This window comes from Heloderma suspectum, chromosome 2, assembly GCF_057233095.1.
Source record: "Heloderma suspectum isolate Gila_16-S chromosome 2, 16-S_ref, whole genome shotgun sequence".
Taxonomy (NCBI): Eukaryota; Metazoa; Chordata; class Lepidosauria; order Squamata; family Helodermatidae; genus Heloderma; species Heloderma suspectum.
The window spans coordinates 37,074,905-37,097,834 of NC_139459.1; the positions used below are offsets into that span (position 1 = coordinate 37,074,905).

Here is a 22,930-nt window from a genome sequence, read left to right on the forward strand (position 1 = left end):
GATACAGCAAAGAGAGCTGTGTCAAGTCAGGTTATGCATTAGCTGTTACAACGATGAGCACCCTTCTGGAGAGATTTTCACCTCCCAATTGTTTAGCAGCACTCACCACCTGAAATGAGATAATCATGTAGCAAGTGTCTAGGCTGCAGCCAAGGGCACGAGCAGAGGTAGGCAGCATGTGGTACATACAGGAATGTGAGTTAGAAAGATGCCTGCCATGGAGATGCTAATGGCAAGTCACTTCTAACATGTAGCCTGGCTCTGGGTAAAGGGAGCGGAGAGCCAGGCTACATGTTAGATAAATTAACAGCTCAGTTGTTGACTTTCTCCACCATTGTTTTTGCTCTATTCTGAAGGTTATCATTTACCTTAGACATTAGATGCTTCTACCTTTGGTGGTCCCCTTTTAAAAGTGATTTTAATTTAGTAAATTAAAGTACCTGCACACTCCCTTCTAAAGGTGCTTTTGGAGTGTGGTTAAGCTTTCACCCATAATGCAAATATAGTCACTTCACCACATACATCTGAGCATAGCGTTCGTCCCACTCTTTGGCCTGCTACTCCACTTCTCCCACTGAGCGTTCAACATACACCCCCTTTAGAAGAAGCCTCAGACACAAGTGGAAAACAACTTTTCAAGCAGAGAATGATTTGCTATTATAAAGGCATTTATAAACATCACAGCAAATAGACATTGGAGTTAAAAGGGTTTTTGGAGCCACTGTGAAATACTTTTCAGAATATCTGACCAAAAAAGGAAGTACAGTGAGCAAGTAATTATTTCTAGCCATTAAAAAAAGACTCATTCTCCAATGTTCTTTGGTTAACAGATACTGTACGATCCTCTCCTTAGAGCAATGTCTGGTAACTTGGCCTCTCAGAACTTGCTTCACTTTGTACAGTATATATCCACAGTATGTAAGAGAAAGCAAAAGTAGAACATTCCCTAAGTAACAAATGAAGTACTTTCTCCCAAAGGCCCTATTTTACTAGCATCTGACCAGTATGGTCTTGCAGGAATTCCAGTCCATGGTATAGTGGAGCAAGACCAGAGGGAAGTGCAGCTCCAGCACTTTATTCACAGCAGGAATGTCAACATCTGTTAGAGTGATATTTGTCAGGCAAGGGGAAAGAGAACCATTTTGGCCATTTTTAAGGAAGCAAGAAGATTTGGGGTGGGGGGTGGGAAGAGACTAGAAACTGCTAGAGTGATCAAGGAAACACACTGTCAGTTGGGGGCTCTCCATCTGTTCAGTGGCTGTGTGCCTCACTGCTTGCACTAATTATCAATAGTGGGGAGGATCAACTAGACAAAAGGGTCATTCTTACAAGATCGCTTCTCATTAAAGCAGGGGTGGGGAACCTGTTGCCTCCAGATTGTGTGAGACTACAACACCCATCCGCCCTGAACATTGATTATGCTGGCTGGGGCTGATGGGAGTTGGAGAGGCACAAGTTCCCCATCTCTGGGATTAGAGATGCTTTAGACTAGAGGTAGGCAACCTGGTGCCATCCAGATATTGTGGACTACAACTGCCATAAACTTGAGCCAGCATGGCCAATGGTCAGGGACTATGGGACTTCTAGTCCAAAACATCTGGGGAAACCAGATTGCCTACCCCTGATTTAGGCGCTCATGGTCTGTTCCTTTGACCATCTGATCCCTGAACTGCCATCTATTTTTTAATTTTGTTTACTTCTACGGAGGAGGCTTACTGTGAGATTATATATGAGTGCCAGACAGACAGGGTAAGTTTTCTCTACTATTAAACATCCAATTTGCATATGGTATATTTAGTTTATTTTGAAAACGAAATAAAAACATTGACGAAAACTTTGTCTGAATTGGGAGAATTTATATACCTGAAACAGTTTGTGAAGCAGACATATTAAAATATTGTTGAATGTTTTAATTAGGTGGTTGTGCAGATACAGCCATTTATAATTTGTTCAAGCAAGTAAAATAAAACAACTATTTAAGTGGCTGAAGAAGAATGAAGTAAGAACATTAGTAAGAAATTGCTTCCTTTGCAAGGAGACCCCAAACTGCTATTAACTGTGTTGAGATGGTATTTATGAAGTTGGTTTCTTAGGAGGTTAGGGTTCTATACCCTGAAGAGAGCTCATGCAAATGCAGCCTGCTCTCCTCTGTTCCAAACAGCAAACTGCTTTTGAAACCAAAGGCAGTTTCAGCGACAGGTTATATTATCTGGAGCCTGCCATTAAGAAAGGCAAAAAAGTCCCACTAAACACCAAACTCTGTTTAAAGTAGCTTTCTGAATCTTAGTCCTGATTTTCCCCTGCTGGGATAAGATCTAGTTAGTCCTAATTTCAGGCATCAATATGGTCCTCAATGGAATGGAGGCAGGAGGGGGAGAAAGGACTGAACATATAACATTGACTAAAACTTGGCAGAAGTTAGATTCCTGAAACCATTTATGAAGCAGACTTAGATCTCCATGGCCTTCTTTACAGTTGCTACACCATTCCTCAGCTTTCTGCTGATAGTTAACACACACCTTGTTTCTACAGACTGAAGCATATGAATTATGTATTGCATGTGTCCGGTTAAGAGGTAAGGCAGTGGCTGTTTTTAGCAAATACCTTAAAAGTAGTAACTAGTTAACATCCATAGAAGGAGAAAAACTCATCAACTACCTACCATTCTGAAGGCTGCTTCGCACAGATGATGCATTTCCAATGAGGAGCTAATTCCTATGGCATGCGTGCATGGCAGAACAGATGTGTGTGCATCCCAAATTACAGAACACCTGGAGTACATACAATTTCTTACATGGATGGGATATCCATATAGGAAATACATTGTTTGTGAAGCTCCCTAAACACTTTAAAGTCATCAGGGTGTCAGAGTATAAATTGACCCTGCTGAATGAGTGACTGACAAAAGTATTTTTAAAAAACATTTCGTCACTGCAAAGTAGAATAATCCCACACAGCTGGGATAGGCGGGTCCAATAGGTTGTGCACCAGTCCTTTCACACAGAATACACTCCAAGCCATGCCTCATCTTTAGGGTGAATCAGACCACGGAAGCCTCATTTGTTACTAGACTAACGGTTGGCTAGACTAACCTAAGGGTGTGGGGGCAAGGGACAAGAGATGAGGTATTTTACAAGTGTTTTTCATTTGAGTCTACCCATACCTTTTCATCCCCTCAGCTCAGAGAACTGCTTGTGACGTTCCCTCAGACCATAATAATGAACACAAGCTGCTTCAAAAGTGGCCTTACATTTGTATTTGTAATTATTAACAGCAAGAAAACTGAAGTCTTACAGCATTTTTCTGCACAGATGAGGAGGATAAGCTTTTCCATTGTGTCTATCAGGTCACACAGCCCTTTGGGAGAGGGAGGAAAATACCACACAGAGATTCCTTTCAGTTATAACACCACAATAGGTCAGCTCACCACTGCCACCAAGGCTTCTAAGCAGAAAAGGGTGAACAAAACAGGTGCTTTTCACAGAATGGAAGCCATGATAAGACAGGCTCTTAAAGCACTGTGCGGCAGCCTCACAAGCTATTTTCCACAAGGAAATGCACAACCAAGGAAAATATAAAAGGACAGATCCTGAAGCTGAAGCTCAAATATTTTGGCCACCTAATGCGAAGAGAAAACTCTCTGGAAAAGACCCTGATGCTGGGAAAGACTGAAGGCAAAAGGAGAAGGGGACGGCAGAGGATGAGATGGCTAGATAGCATCACTGATGCAATGAATATGGACTTGAGCACGCTCCGGGAGAGAGCGCAGGACAGGAAGGCCTGGCGTGCTATGGTCCATGGGGTCACAAAGAGTCGGACACGACTGAACAACAACAACATACATACATACATACATTCACATACACAGCTTCTTCACTTTGTACACACTGCAGGTTAAGTGAAGCAAAAAAGGCACACGCGCTATCAGCTTTCACATGCACGCCAGTACTTCTCCATACAAGAAAGTTACAACTAAGCAGACCTTAAGCAGACAACGTACAAAGGCAGACCTAGAACACTGATACACACTCCCTAAATCTCTGGATAAACTAGGCTTTGTGTTGCCCACTGATTGGCTCTGAACCCATAATTAGGCAAATGTACCCACTGTGACTATGAATTTGATATAGTTTATGCACATGAAAATAGTAAAGGATCATTATACAGAGGTAGCTCCTCAAGCACCTCAGATAGGATTAAAGCATGGTTTATAGACTCTAAGTAACAGACGTTACCGAACACAAAGATTACAGTACGGAAACAGATACAGATCTGTGTTTCAGTAAGGGCCAAAACAGACATGACACAGGAGAGCTGTGATTTTAACTCTCTTCTTTTAAAAACACACTTAAAAGCAGCTGCAGGGGGCTCAGATTTTGCTCAAGCCAGCAATGCTTGGGGAGGTTGTTCATTTTTGCTTTTTTAAAAAACAAGCTGCTATTAGCCCTGCTTTTGTGGGGGGTGTAAGAGGATACAGGCATTGCACAGGTACCCTTTTTAGCCTAGGAAAAAGAATAATTATATAATTTCACAGCTAGTTCCCAGCTTAGGAAGAGATATCTGTCACTCCTTTTGACAGGGCCCAGACCTTTGGGTTAATAGCGAACCTGACAGGTGCTTGAGCATCTAATTCTAAACTACAGCTAAAGATAGATACAGACTATAGAATCACACCACAGCTGGCCCTGGAGCGAAGTCCCCAGTCAGCAGATAAGGTGGCTTGTTTCTACACCCAACAGGGGCACAATAAAGACCTGGTTGTGTGCTGTCATCTAATCGTTAATATTTTGGTATACATTAGACACCCAAGACCATAGTTACAGTAATAAATCATCATCATCAAATAAGGGGATTAAATTCAGGGTTGTCATATCCAGGATCACATAATTTGCCTCTTATGCAAATTTGATCCACTAATAGTTCATTTCAGCAAATGGCTTCACCTCTGCTTCTCTTCAGGATGCTGGAGTCAGTGAGGGAACAAACAGCTGTGCATGTAGCTTTGGATGAGACCTTAATTCTCCCGTGGAATACAGCTGGATTCCCTCTACCTCCTCTCTGATACCTTTGGCTTCTGCTACCATTTAAGTCTATTGTGCATGCGGTAACATGAAGCAGAAGGAGGAAATAGCACAACCTTGCTTACCTTTTTAGCTCTCAGAAGAGAAGAGGTTCTCTGTCACTCTTGTCTCTTCTTTCCAAGATCACAGATTTATAGGCTAGGGAAGTGGGGGCAGACATATACCCTTGTGCACAGCTCTGTTCTTCTAGCTCAGGGGTGTAGAACCTCAGGCCTGGGGTCCCAATCCGGCCCTCTGGGGTTCCCCAAATGGCCATGAGCCATTTCCCTTACCCACTAATTCTTTGGTGGTTTCCCAGGCTTTTGTGCAGTTTTTTCCCCCATTTTGAAAGGTTGAAATGTCTCTCCTAAGTCTTAGCTACTGGCAGTAAGAGATTTAAGCTAAAATATGCTGGCATTTTTGGACCCGTCCCTCTTGCCATCTGTATTCCCCCGTTTGTTGGGGGTGTAGCTCAGTGGGAGAGCACCCGCTTTGCATGCAGCAGGTCTCAGGTTCAATCCCCAGCATTGGAAGGTGGGGCTAGGAAGGAATCGTGCCTGAATCCTTGGAGAGCAACAATACTGGACTAGTTGGACGAATGGTCTCACTCCATATAAGGCCGCTTCCTATGTTCCTATGCCTTTGGCCCATCCGCCATTGGAATGTGGCCCCAGGAGCTTCTCCAAAATAGAATTTGGCCCTCAGGCTTGAAAAGGTTCACCTCCCCTGGCTCTAGCTGGTTCAACAGTGCTAAACAGCCACTTGCCTTCTCACCAATGGAGAGTAAAAGCCAAATGAGCAACTAGGGAAGTTGGGTGGATTGTATGGTTTCTTCCCCCACCCGTCACCAACATGCCACAAATTATTTCATCAGTATGCATGAGAAGACAAGCTGGTATAAAAGAAAAATGCAGGCTCCTGCTCTAAACATGCAAGGCTGGGCACATGTCAAGGTACTGCCAAGACATGGGACTGCAACACATTTGCTCTGTCAAAGAGTCTCACAGGCTTCCATGAGCAGCAAGGAGAACTGCACTCCCTTCTCTTTAACAACTATATTTGTACGGTGACAGTTAATGGCAAGGAATCTTATGTTCTGTTTAGTTTAAGACAAACATATGAACCATCTCAATGAAAAAACAAGGTTATCTACTAACCTTCCTGGTAACACACTGCAATGCATTACCCATTGAGTAAGTAGTTCAGGTGTTTGTTTATTTAAATTACGAGGCAACAAGTTTAAAGGAGGCTTAACGGGAGTTTGATTCTGTAAGGAACTCTTAATTCTGTAGCAACAAAGGGCCCATATTTGCACAGCATGAATGGTACAGATTATGATGATGTCAATATCAGGCATGCAAGTCATATCTATTTGGATTCTTGACCCAAAGCCCAGCAAAGGACATACATAGTCAACTGCCCTCTGCAGTATTTGGTTCAGTATGAACCTCTATTCTGGGTACAACTTGATGACTGACAGCTACTCAGTGTGCTATCCAAGACCACATGGCCCTCTCTCCTACGATACCAATGCATTATACCGAGGATGCCTTTAAAACGGGTAGGAAACTTCAGTTAGTCCAAATAGGGAGGCTACACTGCTAAATGGGACTGGCTGATGTGATCATATTATGTGATCATATTTTGTCATCTGCACTGGCTGCCAGACCATTTCCAGGCCCGATATACTGTGCTTGTTTTAGCATTAAAGTCCTAAGTGGCTAAGTTACAGAATATCTAAAGGAGAATCTCCTTCTCATATTGACCTACCCAGACACTAAGATAATCATCTAAGGCCCTTTTCCAGGAACCCCCGCCAAATGAGGTGAGGCAAGTAGCTACTAAGGAGAGGGCCTTCTCAGTGGTAGCACCCCACCTGTGGAATGCCCTCCCCAGAGAGGCTTGCCTGGTTCCTGCATTATGGTATTTTCAGCACCAAGTGAAGAACTTTTTATTCCCCCAGGCATTTAAGAACCTTTTTAGTGCTTTTAGGTCACTGCACTTTTATTGCTGCTGGTTTCATTTTGGTTTTATGTATGTAGTGTTTTTACTCTTTGCTGCTGATTTTATCTTGGTTTTATTATGTGCTGGTTTTATTCATTGTTTTATTTGTTGTATTTTATGTTTTAATATATTGTACCTGAAGAATTTGGGTTATTGGGCAGTTTAAAAATATAATACATACATACATACCCCTAGAAGATCAGAAAGTCATGAACCACCTCTACAGGATTTTCATTTTTCAGTGTTGTGGGGAGGGGCGTGAAGAAATAGACCATTTTCAATAAATGCAACGCTAAAGACAAGACGACAGCTGCATTTTCATAGGCAAGGACATGTCCAATTTCCACGTCAAGTAAATCTTTCCATTCCTGAGTCAGTAAGATTCAGGACAGCTGCCCAGCTAACCAGAACTTAAATTCCAAAAAGCTGAGGAAGGATCAAATCCACATCTTAAACCAGGTTCATGTACCTTAATATATTGCTAGAGTTTTCCTCCCCCCCCCCACCTTAAAAAAGAATGATTATTCAGCAATTTGATATCCCCCCCCATCTTTTAAAAGGTCTGTTTTGCATTTTATTCCAAAATCATTGCCCCAATTATGCCAACCAAAGAAGAGACTACATTCCCTCAACTGTCCACAGGGAAATATGCAGGAGTATGAATCGCTCCCTTCATTTGGTTCCCTTGAAATACAGGCAACCCCTTGCAGCCCGCCTGTTGTACCCTGTAAGGAAGCAAGGGGGAGGGGGAACCATCATTAGCTCACTCAGTTGAAGCGTTCCCATGCACTAGGTGTCAGCCTTCGATATTCGCAAGGCATGCTGGCGGTGTTCAGACCAATGGGAATAGCAGCACGAATATTCTGTTATCTGGCAGGAATTTCCCTCCCAGTAAGGCTACTGAATAGCCAAAATAAGAACCGGCACATATACTTCTTCCTCAGTTCCTTCATTTTTGCACTGACATGTCCTAAAATCCAGGACAGCACTTCTAGCCTAAGACTGAGCGATACTAAAGATGCTGACAATGTTCATCCAGTGTTATCTTCAGGATGAGAAAGACTTAACTCTAGGAGTTAAGAAAATTTCCTAACCAACCACAGTAATACCCCAAAGTATCTTGGACTGTGCCTAATGCAATAGTGGCTGGTCATTCACCAATATAGGGCTGCAATTGTGCTACTCTGTTCACCGATGTCAAGCAATTGCTCTCCAGCCTAGCAGGTTCCCAGTCTCTAAAAACATAACAGAGCACTCCAGTCCCATCAAAACAAGAGAGAAACTGGTGGAGAGTCCTTAATAAGTCCTAAGCCTGACTTACAGTGCAATCCTATACATGTCTACTCAGAAGTAAGCCCCACTGAGTTCAATGGGACTTACTTACTCCCAGGTAAGTATGTATAGGATTGCAGCATTACCCAAGTAACTTTGCTCCTAACCGGTCTAACAAATATAAATAATGGGCTGGGAGTTTTGTGTGCTTCCCAGCTGACTACACAGCTTGGTGGAAGAGCGGGGGCTGGCAGCAAATGACCCAACCCTAAACCTGATAGGAGGGAACCCAAAACAAAGGGCTGATCTGTGTTTTCCTCTCTGCTCCTTTCAAGGATTGCTTTACACCCAAGTATATTTCTACAAAAAAGTCACTTCCATGTAGGAACTGAGTGAATTCCATAACAACAACAACAACTAACAACAAGAAGTAGTAGAAGTAGTCGTAGTAGTAGAAAAAGACGACTGTGACATACAATGATCCTTCCCAATCTGTGGGCAATCATGATTTACACGTATATAGGATCATACATGAAAACTGACAGAAACGTACAACTATTATGGTATATATCCACTCACTGCTGAAACTACAATATTACAGCATATGGCTATTGCTAGATATTTTATGAACAAGTATACCATCAGGGTGGGCAACTTGTGGCCATCTAGATGTGTTATTCATTTATATAGTGCTTTATATTGTTCAAAAAGCTTCACATTCATCACTTTGTAATTCTTACAACAGCCTAGTAAGATAGGCCAATATTTCCTCATACTGCAGAAAGACGATAGAGTAGCTTGCACAAGGCCATGTAGTGAAGAGAGGCAAGAAAGGCACTGAGGACTTCATGACAGCTTAGCCCCTATAGCAGTGGTGCAGAACGTCAGGCCTGGGGGACCAAATCTGGTCCCTCCAGGGTTCCCCAGATGGCCACACCACACCCCCTTTCCTCAAACCACTGATGGTGTGGTGATTTCCCAAGCTTTTGTGCAGTTTTCCCCCACTCTAAAAAGCTGAAATGCCTCTCCTAAGGCTTCGTTCCTGGCAGCAAGAGCTTTAAGCTAAAATATGCTGCTATTTTTGGCCCCATCGCTTTTGCCTTTGGCCTAACCCCCGTTTGCCTACAGCGCCACCCACCACTGGAATACAACCCCCAAGAGCTTCTCCAAAATGGAATTTGGCCCTTGGGCTGAAAGTGGTTGTGCATCCCTGCACTATTTCATGCTATACCAATTGCAGGGGGCGGGGGATTCCTGGAATTTGGGCAGGGAACATCTGCCAACTGATTGCAGAGAGATGCACATCAGACCAAAGAAGAGTTAAGCACATCAACAGAATACTGTCAGAATAGTTAACTCCTTTTATCTGATCAACAGTGGTGCTCAACTACAGTGGTATTCATTCATGTATGTTTAGAATTTCTGGGCGACCTTTCCTGTGGTAAGCACTCAAAGCACTTTACAAAACTTACAAACTAACAGAACACACTTGAGTACATCAGTCAATCAAGCAGTGGTGTTGCTTGGTCACATGTACAGAGCTCCAAAAAAATAAATCAGTCAATAGTGGAAAGGACTCAAGAGAGGGGGATTAATCAGTTCAGCTTCTCCCCTCTGTAAAGAGGACAAAGATTAGGCAGATTATCCTAGCATGCCGCCCTCCTGAAATGTGCTTTCAGTCTCGTCGGAGTGTATTAATGGCGATCTCATGTTGATAGTGTTGCTTCTTATTGTTAAGTGTAAAGTAGAAATGTAATAAAAACATTCTTTTAGAGGGTACTACAGAAAATAAAGCCTCTTTAGTTCAATTTACACACCTCCAGGTATTTCTGACTCCTGGGAATAAGTCAGCAAATATGCAGGGGGGCAGAGGGGGGCATGTGCCCATCCCCATCTTTGCTCTCGACTCAGTGACCCATTGCCCCAATTACTTCCTCTATGGTCTGTGCCCCAGAAGTCAGGTGTAAACAAGGTGCTGCAAAATAAGTTTGCACACACATTAAGCAGGTCTATATTGCCTATTACAGCAGGGTCAGTATTACTGGAGGGGAAGCGGTTAAAACCCCAGAAACATTCATGATAGGACTTACCACATGGACACAGGCAGTGGCCGTTACAAGCCTGGGTTTGTGGTTCAGCAAGTTGCTTTAAGTAACTGACAAGCTGTGGGATCAGCCAGCAGGGCAGAGCAAACACTCCCTCCGAAAACAAGCTGCACCTTTTTGCAATAGGGAGGACGTTAAGGAGAAGTGAATGCAGAGTTGGATGGAGGGGAGGTTGGGTCTCTGTTGGTTTCTTCAGCAGGCCTGCAGAGCTATAATCTAGTTGTCAATGTGGCTAGTTGCACAACCATATCCTTTCAGGCTGGCTTTTTGTTTTCATATGTGCGCGCTGTCGGTCACACTAGCATACATCAGATTCCTCCAGCCCTCGAGAGGCTGAAGTTTCAAGCGTCTGGTTATGATTAACCCAAGCAGTGTGAGTAATGCCACATGTTAGGAACTGGGAAGTCACGAGCAGCACACAACTGCAGCTGGAGTCGAGCGTGCAAACAGCCAGATGAAGCCGGTCGGAAAGAACATTTAAAACAGGTTATCAGATGCATCAGACTTGACACGGGGCCAGTGGCAGAGTTCTGCGTTGCCACGTGGGAAAGCTGGGAGCCATGAAATGTCTATACAGAGACACAGGCAATCACATCTGCATCTTGTAAGCGGCAAGTTGCTTTAATAGGCAGAACCACCCGTAGGGTAAGCCCTTCCTTATTGCGCAAGGCTGAGCCACTAACTCATTCAGGATCGAGAGCATTCCTAGCAGAGACAGATTCCACAGAAATTCCCAAGGCTCTTTCTAGCTCATCCTAGTTAAGACCCATGTGAGACAGGGAGAAATTGCAAGAAGTTCGACATGTTTAGCACGCCATAACTAGAACGCATTGTTAAGCTGCCGAGGGTGATGTCTGTCTGACTGGAGGTCTAATGTTTACATAAGAAAATGAAGCTCAGCCAAACGGTGCAGCTGTGTAGCAAACTTGCTGCATTGGAGGTGGCATGGATAATAGGCAGGGAGGTGGGGGGAGTTGAAAAAAACGGACTAAAAGGATGCAGAAGAACCCACTGCGTACCTTGCCTTGACCTACAATGCTGTTCTGGGATTCCAAGGTATATCTTGGCTCCAGCCATGCCAGCAAGGTGGACTTTGAGATTGGTTAGAGGCCTTGGGGCCTAAACATTCTCTCTACAACAGGGGTAGACATGCACCCACCCACCCCAATGACCCTGCCACCTTGCTGAAATGGACACTGTAGTGGTGGCAAAAACGCAGCAACTTTGCTTTAAAAGAAGGTGCCCGTTTCCCACTTGCCTTGTTTGGAAGGAACATGCGCCTTCTTTTAAAGCAGCGAAATTGCTGCTTTTTGCCAGTACTATAGCTAATGTATGCTTTTAAGTTTTTCTTTGCTGTTGTTGTTTTTTAATTAAGTAGTGTGGTTATTTATTTTATGCATTAATTTATTGTTACTTTTAACACTGACTTTCAGTAGTCACTTTCTCAGGCCCCAAAAGCTGCATATAAATACTTTAAATAAATAAAATGTTCTTGTTTGTTGATTGATTGATTGATTGATTGCATTTATATCCCACCTTTTTTCCTCTTGCAAGGAACCCAAGGCAGCATGCATAATCTTCCTCCTCTCCATTTTATCCTCACAACAACAACCCTGTGAGGTAGGTTGGGCCAAGGGTCTGTGACTGGCCCAACGTCACCCAGTGAGCTTCCATGGCCAAGTGAGGACTGAGATTCGAAGCCATGCTGTTGCCTTTAATAACCGGACTTCTAACAGAATGAGGAAGGTTGTTCTTTACATGTCTAATTTTCTATTGTAAGCCCTTTGAGATAGGGACCTGTCATACCTGTTCTTCGTAAAGCATTATGTACACAGTTGCTGTGATGAAGCTGCAAGGCCAGAGGAATAAGGTTACAAACATAGTAACAGATTTCTGGATTTTAAGAATTCACTGCAAAAACAAAAAAAAAGGGCAAATTCAAGCAGTTAGCCTTTTTAGTTATTCTGACCAGCTGAACCATCTTCAGAATTCTCCAGCACATTTCCAGATCACAACTTTGTACCTGGATATCATTCTGAAGTTCGAATGATGGCTACTAGAGAGGCTATTCAGTGGTGCCCTCTAGTTATGGAATGTTCTCCCCAGAGAGAGGTTGTTTTTAGCTCTACATGTTGTATTGTATTTCATCGTGTTGACTTTTGTATTGCTATATTTTCATTTCTTTATACCGCCCCAAAAGCAGTATATTCTGTGCAGTTCACAAAAATTAAAATTACAAAGTACAGCATAAAAACACTATAAACTATAAAAGCTTAAAACTACAGTATGAAAATAAAACCAGAATAAAACCTAGCAGCAATACAGAGATTTAAAATACAGTAACAGATTTAAAACAGCAAAGCGAAAAGACTAGAATGTTAAAATGCTGGGAAAATAAAAAGGTCTTTATCTGGCACTGGAAAGAGCACAACGTAAGCACCAGGCGAACCTCTCTAGGGAGCTCATTCCACAGCCAGGGTGCCACAGCAGAAAAGGCCCTCTTCCTGGTAGCCACCCACCTCACTTCCATTGGCAGGGGCTCCCGCAGAAGGACCCCTAAAGATGATCTTAGGGTCTGAGCAGGAACATATGGGAGGAGACGATACTTCAGATAACCTGGCCCCAAGCCTTTTAGGGCTCTGAATACTTTGAATTAGGCCCGGAAATGGACTGGAAACCAGTGCAGCTGGAAAAGTACTGGCATGATATGATCATGTTGGCCAGTCCCCATTAACAATCTTGCTGTCCAGTCCGTTTTCAAAGGCAGCCCCACATATAATGCATTGCAGTAATCCAGACGAGAGGTTACCAGAGCATGGATAACTGTCACTAGGCTATCTCCGCCCAGATAAGAGCATAGTTGGTATATCGGCCTAGGTGGATAAAAGGTGCTCTGTCTCACTGAGTCCATTTTTTAGATTTATCAATGCTACATTTTTTAGATTTATTGTACGATTCTTCTGTTTAAAAATGGTTGCACCATATCTAGAGAACTAGTTTATAGGCAACTAATAAATACTAATACCAATATGATAGTAATACTGATTCAATGCATTTTTCAAAAGATATTTCAGGATGTGGCCAGTTGCGATCCAGACATGCACTTCAGCATTTACAAGACCAACTCAGCACACCAAAATCTACTAGAAGTGTGAACTCCTGTTCATTTCATCATGTAAAAATGGTCATGGGAATTCCTCATCTTTCTAGTTTGGGTCCAGTCCTCAACTTATATTAAGCACTAAGTACATCCTTAGATAGGGGTAAGCTAGTACACATACAATGCTCCTTGCATCGAAACTACTGACTCATAGCTAAGTATTAGAGAACGTTTTGCACATTTAAGAGACCCAGATTCAGTCCCAAGCATCTCCAGTTGAAGATTTTCCAGTACCAGGAAACACCTCTACTTGGAGAGCAACTGCCATGGCAGAAGGGACGATGGCAGAAGGGGCAATGCTATGGGAACATAAGAAAGCTTCACAGAGCAGTTATTTTACATAGGTAAAATCAGAAAGGGCCAGCAGACATGTAAGACAGCACTGTAGTTTGTGTCGCCACTTCCATGACTTTCATTCCAGACACTGCAACGAAGGTGACTTGGATCCATACAACTCATGTGTTCCAAGAACAAAACAAAGGGATCTAGTTCCAGGAAGGAATCAGTCAGTGCTGAAGTAATGTTCCCAACCAAAAGGGGGCGGGCGGGGGGACATTTCATAAATTATTATAGGTTAGAAGACTAAACTTATCATTCTGTTGGGAGTTGAAACACTTTAAAATTTTATTGGACAGAGATAGTAAAACAAATCCTGCAAATGGAGATTGTGGCCTGGTAAAGGGGTACAAGTGCACTTAAAAAAAAACCCAACCTACTCCCCCCATCCTGATGAACAATCCTATAGCAAGAAGCATTTCTATAAAAAATTAAATCACACTGCTGTAAAAAGGGTAAGCTTTCTAAGCTATAATAAATCCACAAGATATCCACAGAGCCATGCTGGAAATAATTTATGAAATCCATTCCTACATGCCTCACTAAGAGACTTCAGGCTTTCCCCCCTCTGCTGTTATTTGCTTAAATACACAGACATGAAGCTGAAGTTTCCCATTTTGATTAGGTTGTCCCATCCACTTTGGAAGTTACTTCTCTATTGGCCAAAAGGAAATAACAACAAATTGCTAGAACATACCTTGCCAAGACTGGGTGGCAACTACAGACCAACATGTATGTTATTGAAGCCTGTTAGACTTCTGATGGACATATTCCCTCCCATTCCTTCCTTGATTTGCTTACAGTGGAAGCAGGTTGCCCTGCATCCTCCATCGCCCACACTGCACCACTGTGCCTCATGCTCAGCCTAGAGCAGCCTTCCCCCACCTGGTGCTCTCCAGATGTTTTGACTTTGACTTGACTTCCTGGATGATGCACCAGTTTGTTCTTGAGAGATAGGTCCTGGGTAGAGTGACTATGACCTTAAGCGCTAGTTCCTGTTGCTCAAGCAGCGGGTCCCATGAGTGCAATGGAACCAGCTGGAGCACCAGCGGGAGGTAGTGCTGGGGACTGCAAACAAAGAGGGGAATTGGCAAAGATCACTGCCCTCCCGTTTGGCTAGCGGCCGCTTTCTGAGTGGAACTCAAAACAGGCAAGAGGCAGAATCTAATACAGCCACTGTGCTGCCACTGGTTCTGTTGCACTCACGGGACCCACTGCTGGAGCAACAGGAACTAGCACCACTGGCCATGTGGGAAGGGTTGATGGGAACTGAAGTCCAAAACATCTGCAGGGCTCCCGGTTGGGGAAGGCTGGTTTAGAGGCAAGGCAGCTGGTGGCAGCACCGCCCCAGGGTAAGCATGAAGCCAGGAAGCCTGGGGGTTGGACTCAATGGCTTTGTAGGCCCCCTCCCACCCTACTATTCTATGAATCTATGAAGAGAAGGCCCACATGTCTCAACTAGGTGAGAAAGAGACGCCTCTTTGCTGCCCCCATCCAACAGTAAGCTGCCTGAGTCAGCCCTGCTGCTTCTCACATGTTTGATCCGGCTTGCAGGAGATGGAGGAAAGAGAGAGAGTCTCTACCTGCAGAGGGAGCCTGACCACACTGATGACTACATAGCCATGCTGCTTGCTTGGAATGCCTGAACTTCAGACAAGTGGCAGCAGCTGCGTCCTGCCTCTCCAATGTTGGCTCAGCCACACTGGCAGAGTAGGCAGCTGCCCAAGGTGGCACAATTCAAGGGGTGCCTTCCAGATCAGAAGTGTTGTGCGAGTCCAAATTCTTTTATCACTGCCAGCATGGCTAATGCTTCACAACATTTGGGAATTTGAGGAACTGCTGTGGGCACCACCACAAAATGGCTCCCACAGAAGACGTGGCTAGTCACATAATGGCTGCCATGGGGGCCTAGCTAGTCAAAAGTGAGCTAAAGAAGGGCGGGGGAGAGAAATAGTGAGGCTAGAGGCTGGGGGGGGCATAGAAACAGCAAGGTAAAGAGGTGAGGAGAGAAATAGCTAAGTGAAAGTCTGGGAGGGAAGGGGAAACAGCAAGACAAAAGAGTAGAGAAAGAGCAAGGCTAGAGGCTAGGAGGGAGAGAAACAGTGAGCTAAAGAGGTAGTGGGGAGAGAAATAACAAGGCTAAAGACTAGGAAGGAGGGGGAAATAGCAAGGAAAAGGATAGATGGGAGAGAAAGAGCAAAGGCTAGAAAGGTAGAGAAAAAGCTGCCCTAATATTTTCCAAGGCTTTTCTTAAAACAATATTTGTGAAGGCAGCAGGGAGGGGAGAGCTTCGTGGGTGTGGCTGGAGGAACCCACGGGAGCCGCATTGGGAACCCCTGCTCCACAATAACCAAGTTTGTTCCAGCTTCTTCTGAAATGTCACAAGTGATTCTGGGTTGTGCTCTCTGCTTATGCAGGGACTTCATAAGAACATAAGAAGAGCCATGCTGGATCAGAACATAAGAAGAGCCATACTGGATCAGACCAAGGGTCCATCAAGTCTAGCATTCTGTTCAGACAGTGACCAACCAGCTGTCAACCAGGAACCCGCAAGTTCCTGAGCACAACAGCACCCTCTCACCCATGTTCCCCTGCAACTGGTGTACATAGGCTCGCTGCCTCTGGTGCTGGAGGTAGCACATAGCCATCAGGACCAATAGCCATTGATATCTTTTTCCTCCAGGAATTTGTCCAAGCCCTTTTTAAAGCCATCCAAATTGGTGGCCATCACTACACCCTGTGGTAGCGAATTCCATAGTTTTATGCATGGTGTGAAGAAGTACTTCCTTTTATCTGTCCTGAATCTCCTACCAATCACCTACATATGATGGCCCCAGGTTCTAATACTTTGAGAGAGGGAGAAAAATGTCTCCCTATCCACATTCTCCACACCATGCATAATTTTGTAGACTTCTATCATGTCTTCCACCAACGGTGGCAAAAAAAGCCCCAACCCTTGAACTTTACCTTCCACACAGATTCAATGGGTTGGATCCAGATTTAAGCTGAATCAGCTGCACTGGCAGAAGTGGACTTCCCTGCCCTCTCCTTCCCAAGGCATCCCCTTCAGACCCATGAAAATGCTACACAAAGAGACAGGAGACCCTACTGAATGAGGTGAGTTGTGGGGGGGGGGGGGGCAGGATCCTCCAAAATCAGAGTATGAAAAAGCCAAAATGTGAGCTAGCTAGCTTTATCCTCTTCTTGACTACATGTTCTTTTGACCTATAAGCAGCCTGCACAATTCAGAGTAAGCCACCTAAAACACAACGGCCAAACATTCCAACGTTCTGTCAAAGCAAAGCAAACACCCCCCGTCCCACCAGAATATTTTTCATTTAATGTTTTCCCCTTGCACAAACAGCCTCAAGGAAATGCTGATGCCGCAAATGTTTCAGCTTCACGCTATTGCAACATAAGCAGACTTTTTTTTTAACACCATAACTGACTGGTAAAGAATATACTTACTGCTAGAAACAGCATGCAGTACATGGAGAAGGAGGAATGTCCAGAGTAAAACGACAGTCTGAAAAACAAGACAGTGGGCACATATTTGTTACCTTTTCTTGTGTAAAAGTCATTAAGCATTCGACATAGGCTGCAAGCTTCCTTTGTTAAAAAAAGAAAAGGCAGTAACAACACATGGGGTGTTGGGGCTGAGAGTAACCAAGCACGCTTGTTCCTGGATTGTTAGTAGCAACATACGAACCTGGCACTCTGGGTTGTTGAGGATTAAACAACACAAAGTTTGAACCCATGGTTTGTTGTTGGGTTCAAACCCTGGGTTGTTTAATCCTCAGCAACACAGAGTGCCAGGCTTGGACATCACAACTAACAACCTAGGAACGGGGTGTTCCTGGGATGTTTCGAAAAGCAGATGCAACGCAGAAGTGGCAGGCAGGAGGCAGTGCGCTTGCTTGCTCCTGTGCAGTCCCACCAATTCATGGTTGTTTAGCCCATGAATTGGTGTTACGTGCAAACCAGGTCAACATAAAGATCTTCACATATGAGTTACATAACCCAGATTCGGCCAAGCGCACTGGGTAGCCCTGAACAGGTTACCATCTCTCCCTCAAGCCTTCCTTATGGGGTAGCTGTGAGGACCAAGGGTTAGACACAAATATACTAAACAAAATTTTTGCTCTAATAAGACATTTAGGCCAATAGGAGAATAAAACAGCATCTTTTAGAATACCTAATAGTTTAATTTAGGTTTTCTGCATGAGCTGTTGTAGGTAAAACATACTTCATCAGCTGCAGTAATGAACAGAAGCAAGGTGGGCCAGTCAGTTACAGGCAGGTAGAGAGTGAACACTGCATCTTCATCTAGGAGGTACCAATTATATATCAGCGGTATTAAGCACAGCATGAAAAAATGGAAAATAACTAAAAACTGTGTGTCTCTGTAGAATGTATAAAACCCATAATCTCTGTTCAAAGTGAGACTGATATTATCAGATCTTAGCATGAGTTCCTGTTCTGCTATCTCATGTTCCATTTCTGACCACAGAGCTTAAAACACTCACAGGGTTCATAATGTTTTAGGTCTTTATCACTGATTTATGTCCTTTCACTCTTTGCCTTGAAGTCAAGCTCGTTTGTCCAGTATATACTGCCAGAAGGCACTTCTATGGTATCAGGTATACAACAGCAGTTGACATGCAGGTGTAAGTACCCTGGGTGCAATGGATCACACCACTAGGACCACTAATTACTTTGTTACTGTTGATTAAGGGGCACAGCTGGCATTTGGATTCATCGCAAAACCTGGCTCCTAGCTCTGAATCAAGTGAGGGTCTTTTGCCTTTATGCAAACACAGGCTTCTCCTCCAGTTGCATTCCTGAGAGTAGGATCATTCTCAAGAATTAGTTGTAGGTCTCTCATGATTTGGTGTAAAACCTTTCGATTTGGACCCAGGGTCTTTTCAACCTGTGGGAACACTGGACAGTATCCAATGCTGCCTGCATGCTAATGGAACCCACCAGTAACACAACGGGAAGATAGCGGATCCTACAGCCATCAGAAACCAGCAAAACACTCATTTCCAGAACAGGGCAGTTCAGTGGAGCTTGCAGGAGGGAGCTCTGCTAACCTGCCCTGATCCGTAAACAAGCATTTCTGCTCATTTCTGAAATTACTGTCAGAAGCGCTCCTGTTGCTCAAGCAGCGAGTCCTGTGAGCACGACGGAACTAGCCGGAGCACAGTGGCTGTATTAGGCCTCTTGCCTGATCTGAGTTCCACTCAGAAAGCTGCCACCAGCAGAAAGGGAGAGAGGTGATCTTTGCCAATTCCCCTCTTTGGGCATCTCTGCACCAGCCTAAAATCCTGCATTTAAAACGGGGCTTTCTGCTTCCGTTTTAAATGCAGGATCACAACTCCTCCCTTTTCATGTGCTTCCTTTCCCCCTTCTCCTTTCCCCTCCTTCTCCCTGTATCCTAGTCTTCCATTATCTTTCATTGATCTCACTCCTCATCTTGCCACTTTTCCTCTTTTCATGGAGGGAACTCAAGCAGAACACAACGGGATAATCTGATAGCTCATTATATGCTCTCTATTTAAAAACAGAACAAAGGGCATTTAGCACAGGAGACACCTTGGAGATTAACAGCCTCATGTAAAGAACCTGTGAACTTCTGCGAAGGAGCAATCTCAGTCCCGGGATAAAAGCTCCATGAGAACAAAGCCTTTGTTTGCAGTCCCCAGCACCACCTTCCCCCTCACAGTTCCGGAGGATCCTGCAACCCTCCAAAGCAGATTTTTCGGGGAGGCAAGGACTGAGTGGAAATGGTCTGCTGGATCAGAAACCTTCCACAGATGAAATGAGCCCTTCTGTTTGCAGAAGAGCTACTGGTAGATCCAACCCCATGCTGGGAACTGTATGTAATTAGCAGAGCATTGGAATTCTTAATGGTGCTTTAGTTTACATTATGTTGCCACAGTCCTTACAGCAACCTTGTAAGACTAGACCTTGCTACCTCTATATTCCAGAAGGGAAGACTGAGGCTGACAGAGAGAAAACAACTTGCCTAAGCGAGTTCATAGCAAAGGCAACATCTAAACTGGGGACTTAAAAAAAACCTCAACCTATCATGATTAGTTTTCTGCTCTTGGATACAAGTTTCCCATGTGAGACACAGCTAGTACAGCTTGACCTCACACCACGGGAAAACGCATTCTGCTTTGGGAAAACTCATGTGCTGACTACAGTATATGGTCTCCATTTTCATGTTGTAATATATACTTCCAGCACACAGACAATGGCCAAAACTGTGTCTCTCTCAGCGCAACTTCAGCAAAAGTTACTGATGGTGCCCAAATTCCAGCTGGAAATATTATCTGTCCCTTATTAACTTGTCAGCCACACACAGGCCCACACGTTTGTTTTCCTTCTTTCCCCCAGTCCCCACCCCACAGTTTTAATATTTTAAACAGAGAGACACAGACACACACAGAGAGACAATACTAAACATTCCTCCGCAGGCAGCAAACCCCTTCTTCCAAAATCAGTTCTGTGTTGGAACATTCCGTCTCCCCTGCCAGCCAAGGGCTTGAATGTTCCAGTTTAACATGCGCGTACACTCCTTTGGTCTTCGCCCTGCTGCCCTTCCAATCCACAAGTCCCCAACCCCACCACTGGGTAAATAAGTATTCCCCACTGTGAAAGTATCCCACTGTCGGAAACATCAGAACCCCTCATTTTGTTTTTTCTCCCCTCTTCATCACATTCTTAGAAGATTTAAATCATCCCAGTAGCACCTCATACATCAGGCCTCAAGAGCTGTCAGGATGTATATTATTGTTTCATGACAACTGGCTTCACATATTTTTCTCTTGGAAGGGTTTGTTTCAACAAGTCAGATAATACAAACCCACAGTGCATTTTTTATTTTGACTTCCCACTGTGGCGATTAAGTCTAATGTTGACGCTCCTTTTTAGAATAAGCTATTTAAGTTTGTGAAGGAGCCTCTAACACAAGGATAACTTGCACTAGAGCTTATTATGGGGGCTCACTTAGCAGGAAATAATCCAGCATTCTTTCCATGTATCGAAAGCACACAGTGAAATGCATCTAATGGGATCCATCTGAAAAGCACTGTCAAGACAGTGGGGAAATTATTTTAATGCTTTTCAACATAGTTTGCACACTGGGTTTTATATCTATGGGCCACAGCAGTTTTTACCAAAGAGGTCTGTAACCTCTGAAGAAGCTCCACAGAGTTTTCACAAAGCCATCATCATAATCATGCTGCCATAAAACACATGTTTTCCATTTATTAAAAAATAACGAGTTTGACAGCTTTACATCCCAAGTAATTTGTTGTTGTTGTTGTTCAGTCGTTCAGTCGTGTCCGACTCTTCGTGACCCCATGGACCATAGCACGCCAGGCCTTCCTGTCCTGCGCTCAAGTTCATATTCATTGCATCCGTGATGCTATCTAGCCATCTCATCCTCTGCCGTCCCCTTCTCCTTTTGCCTTCAGTCTTTCCCAGCATCAGGGTCTTTTCCAGGGAGTTTTCTCTTCGCATTAGGTGGCCAAAATATTGGAGTTTCAGCTTCAGTATCTGTCCTTCCAATGAGCACTCAGGGTTGATTTCCTTTAGGATGGACTGATTTGACCTCCTTGCAGTCCAGGGGACTCGTAAGAGTCTTCTCCAGCACCACAGTTCGAAAGCATCAATTCTTCGGCGCTCAGCCTTCCTTATAGTCCAGCTCTCACAGCCATACATTACTACTGGGAAAACCATAGCTTTGATTAGACGGACCTTTGTCGGCAAGGTGATGCCTCTGCTTCTTACTATGCTGTCTAGGTTGGCCATAGCTTTCCTCCCAAGGAGCAAGCGTCTTTTAATTTCATGGCTACAGTCACCGTCTGCGGTGATCTTGGAGCCCAAGAAAGTAAAATCTGTCACTGCTTCCATTTCTTCCCCTTCTATATGCCAGGAAGTGATGGGGCCAGATGCCATGATCTTCGTTTTTTTAATGTTGAGTTTCAAACCAGCTTTTGCACTCTCCTCTTTCACCCTCAACAAGAGGCTCTTGAGATCCTCTTCGCTTTCTGCCATTAGGGTGGTATCGTCTGCATATCGGAGGTTGTTGATAATTCTCCCAGCAATCTTAATTCCGACCTCTGATTCATCCAACCCGGCGTTTCTCATGATGTACTCTGCATATAAGTTAAATAAGCAGGGTGACAATATGCAGCCTTGTCGTACTCCTTTCCCAATTTTGAACCAATCGGTTGTTCCATGTCTGGTTCTTACTGTTGCTTCTTGACCTTATGTTAAGCATTTCAGCCTGTTACTACAAATGCACATTTCACACAATTGGAAAAGGAGCAGGTTAACTGTAGGAAGGAGCCAGGGCAGGAGGAAGGCCTTGAAAGCAAGAGGACTTGAATGGATGGAAATATAATGTTAAGAATGTAGGTGGACCTTACAAACCATGTCTAGAATAGGAAGCAGATGGGACAGATAAGCAGAGGACTATTTGGCATATTACGCAGCAAAAAAAAAACCCCAACCCTGGCTTTTGCCCCAACTGCAGGTTTAACAGGATGCCACAACCAATCTCAGCTCTGGCAAGTATGCCTGTATGAAATACATGTTTTCAAATGTTGATTTGTCAAATCCAAAGTATTTAAAAAAGACCTTAGGAGTGAACCTTAAAAAACGTGCTCTACAAAGACCTAAGACAGAGCCATATGCAGATGATACTGAAAACATTCTGGAAAAAAGGAGTAAGAGTTATATTCACAGTGCTGGTAATAATCAGAAAGGCTGCAATATTACAATTCCTGATACCTGCACAAATGCAACTAAAGCCAATGGAACCAACCTGAAATCAATGAGATGAGGGTTGCAGCACAAGATGTTGGGTATTTTTTTAAGTGTAATTAATAATCACAGGGAGACTAAGGAATATTCACACACTTTGGGGAGACTCAAACAGTCCTGGCCATCCTCTGGAATGCACTTGCATGCACAACTTT

At 43.9% G+C, this 22,930-nt stretch overlaps 1 protein-coding gene across 4 annotated transcripts in view; it reads right to left on the reverse strand.

Annotated features, from left to right (window-relative positions):
• Positions 1–22,930, reverse strand: part of PLPP1 (phospholipid phosphatase 1) — a 150,329-nt gene that overhangs the window by 6,563 nt on the left and 120,836 nt on the right. For all 4 annotated transcript variants that reach the window (XM_084833262.1, XM_084833261.1, XM_084833259.1 and 1 more), the window contains one exon: positions 17,406–17,463. In XM_084833262.1, the coding sequence (XP_084689388.1) occupies positions 17,406–17,463 (58 nt within the window). The remainder of the gene's footprint in view (positions 1–17,405; positions 17,464–22,930) is intronic.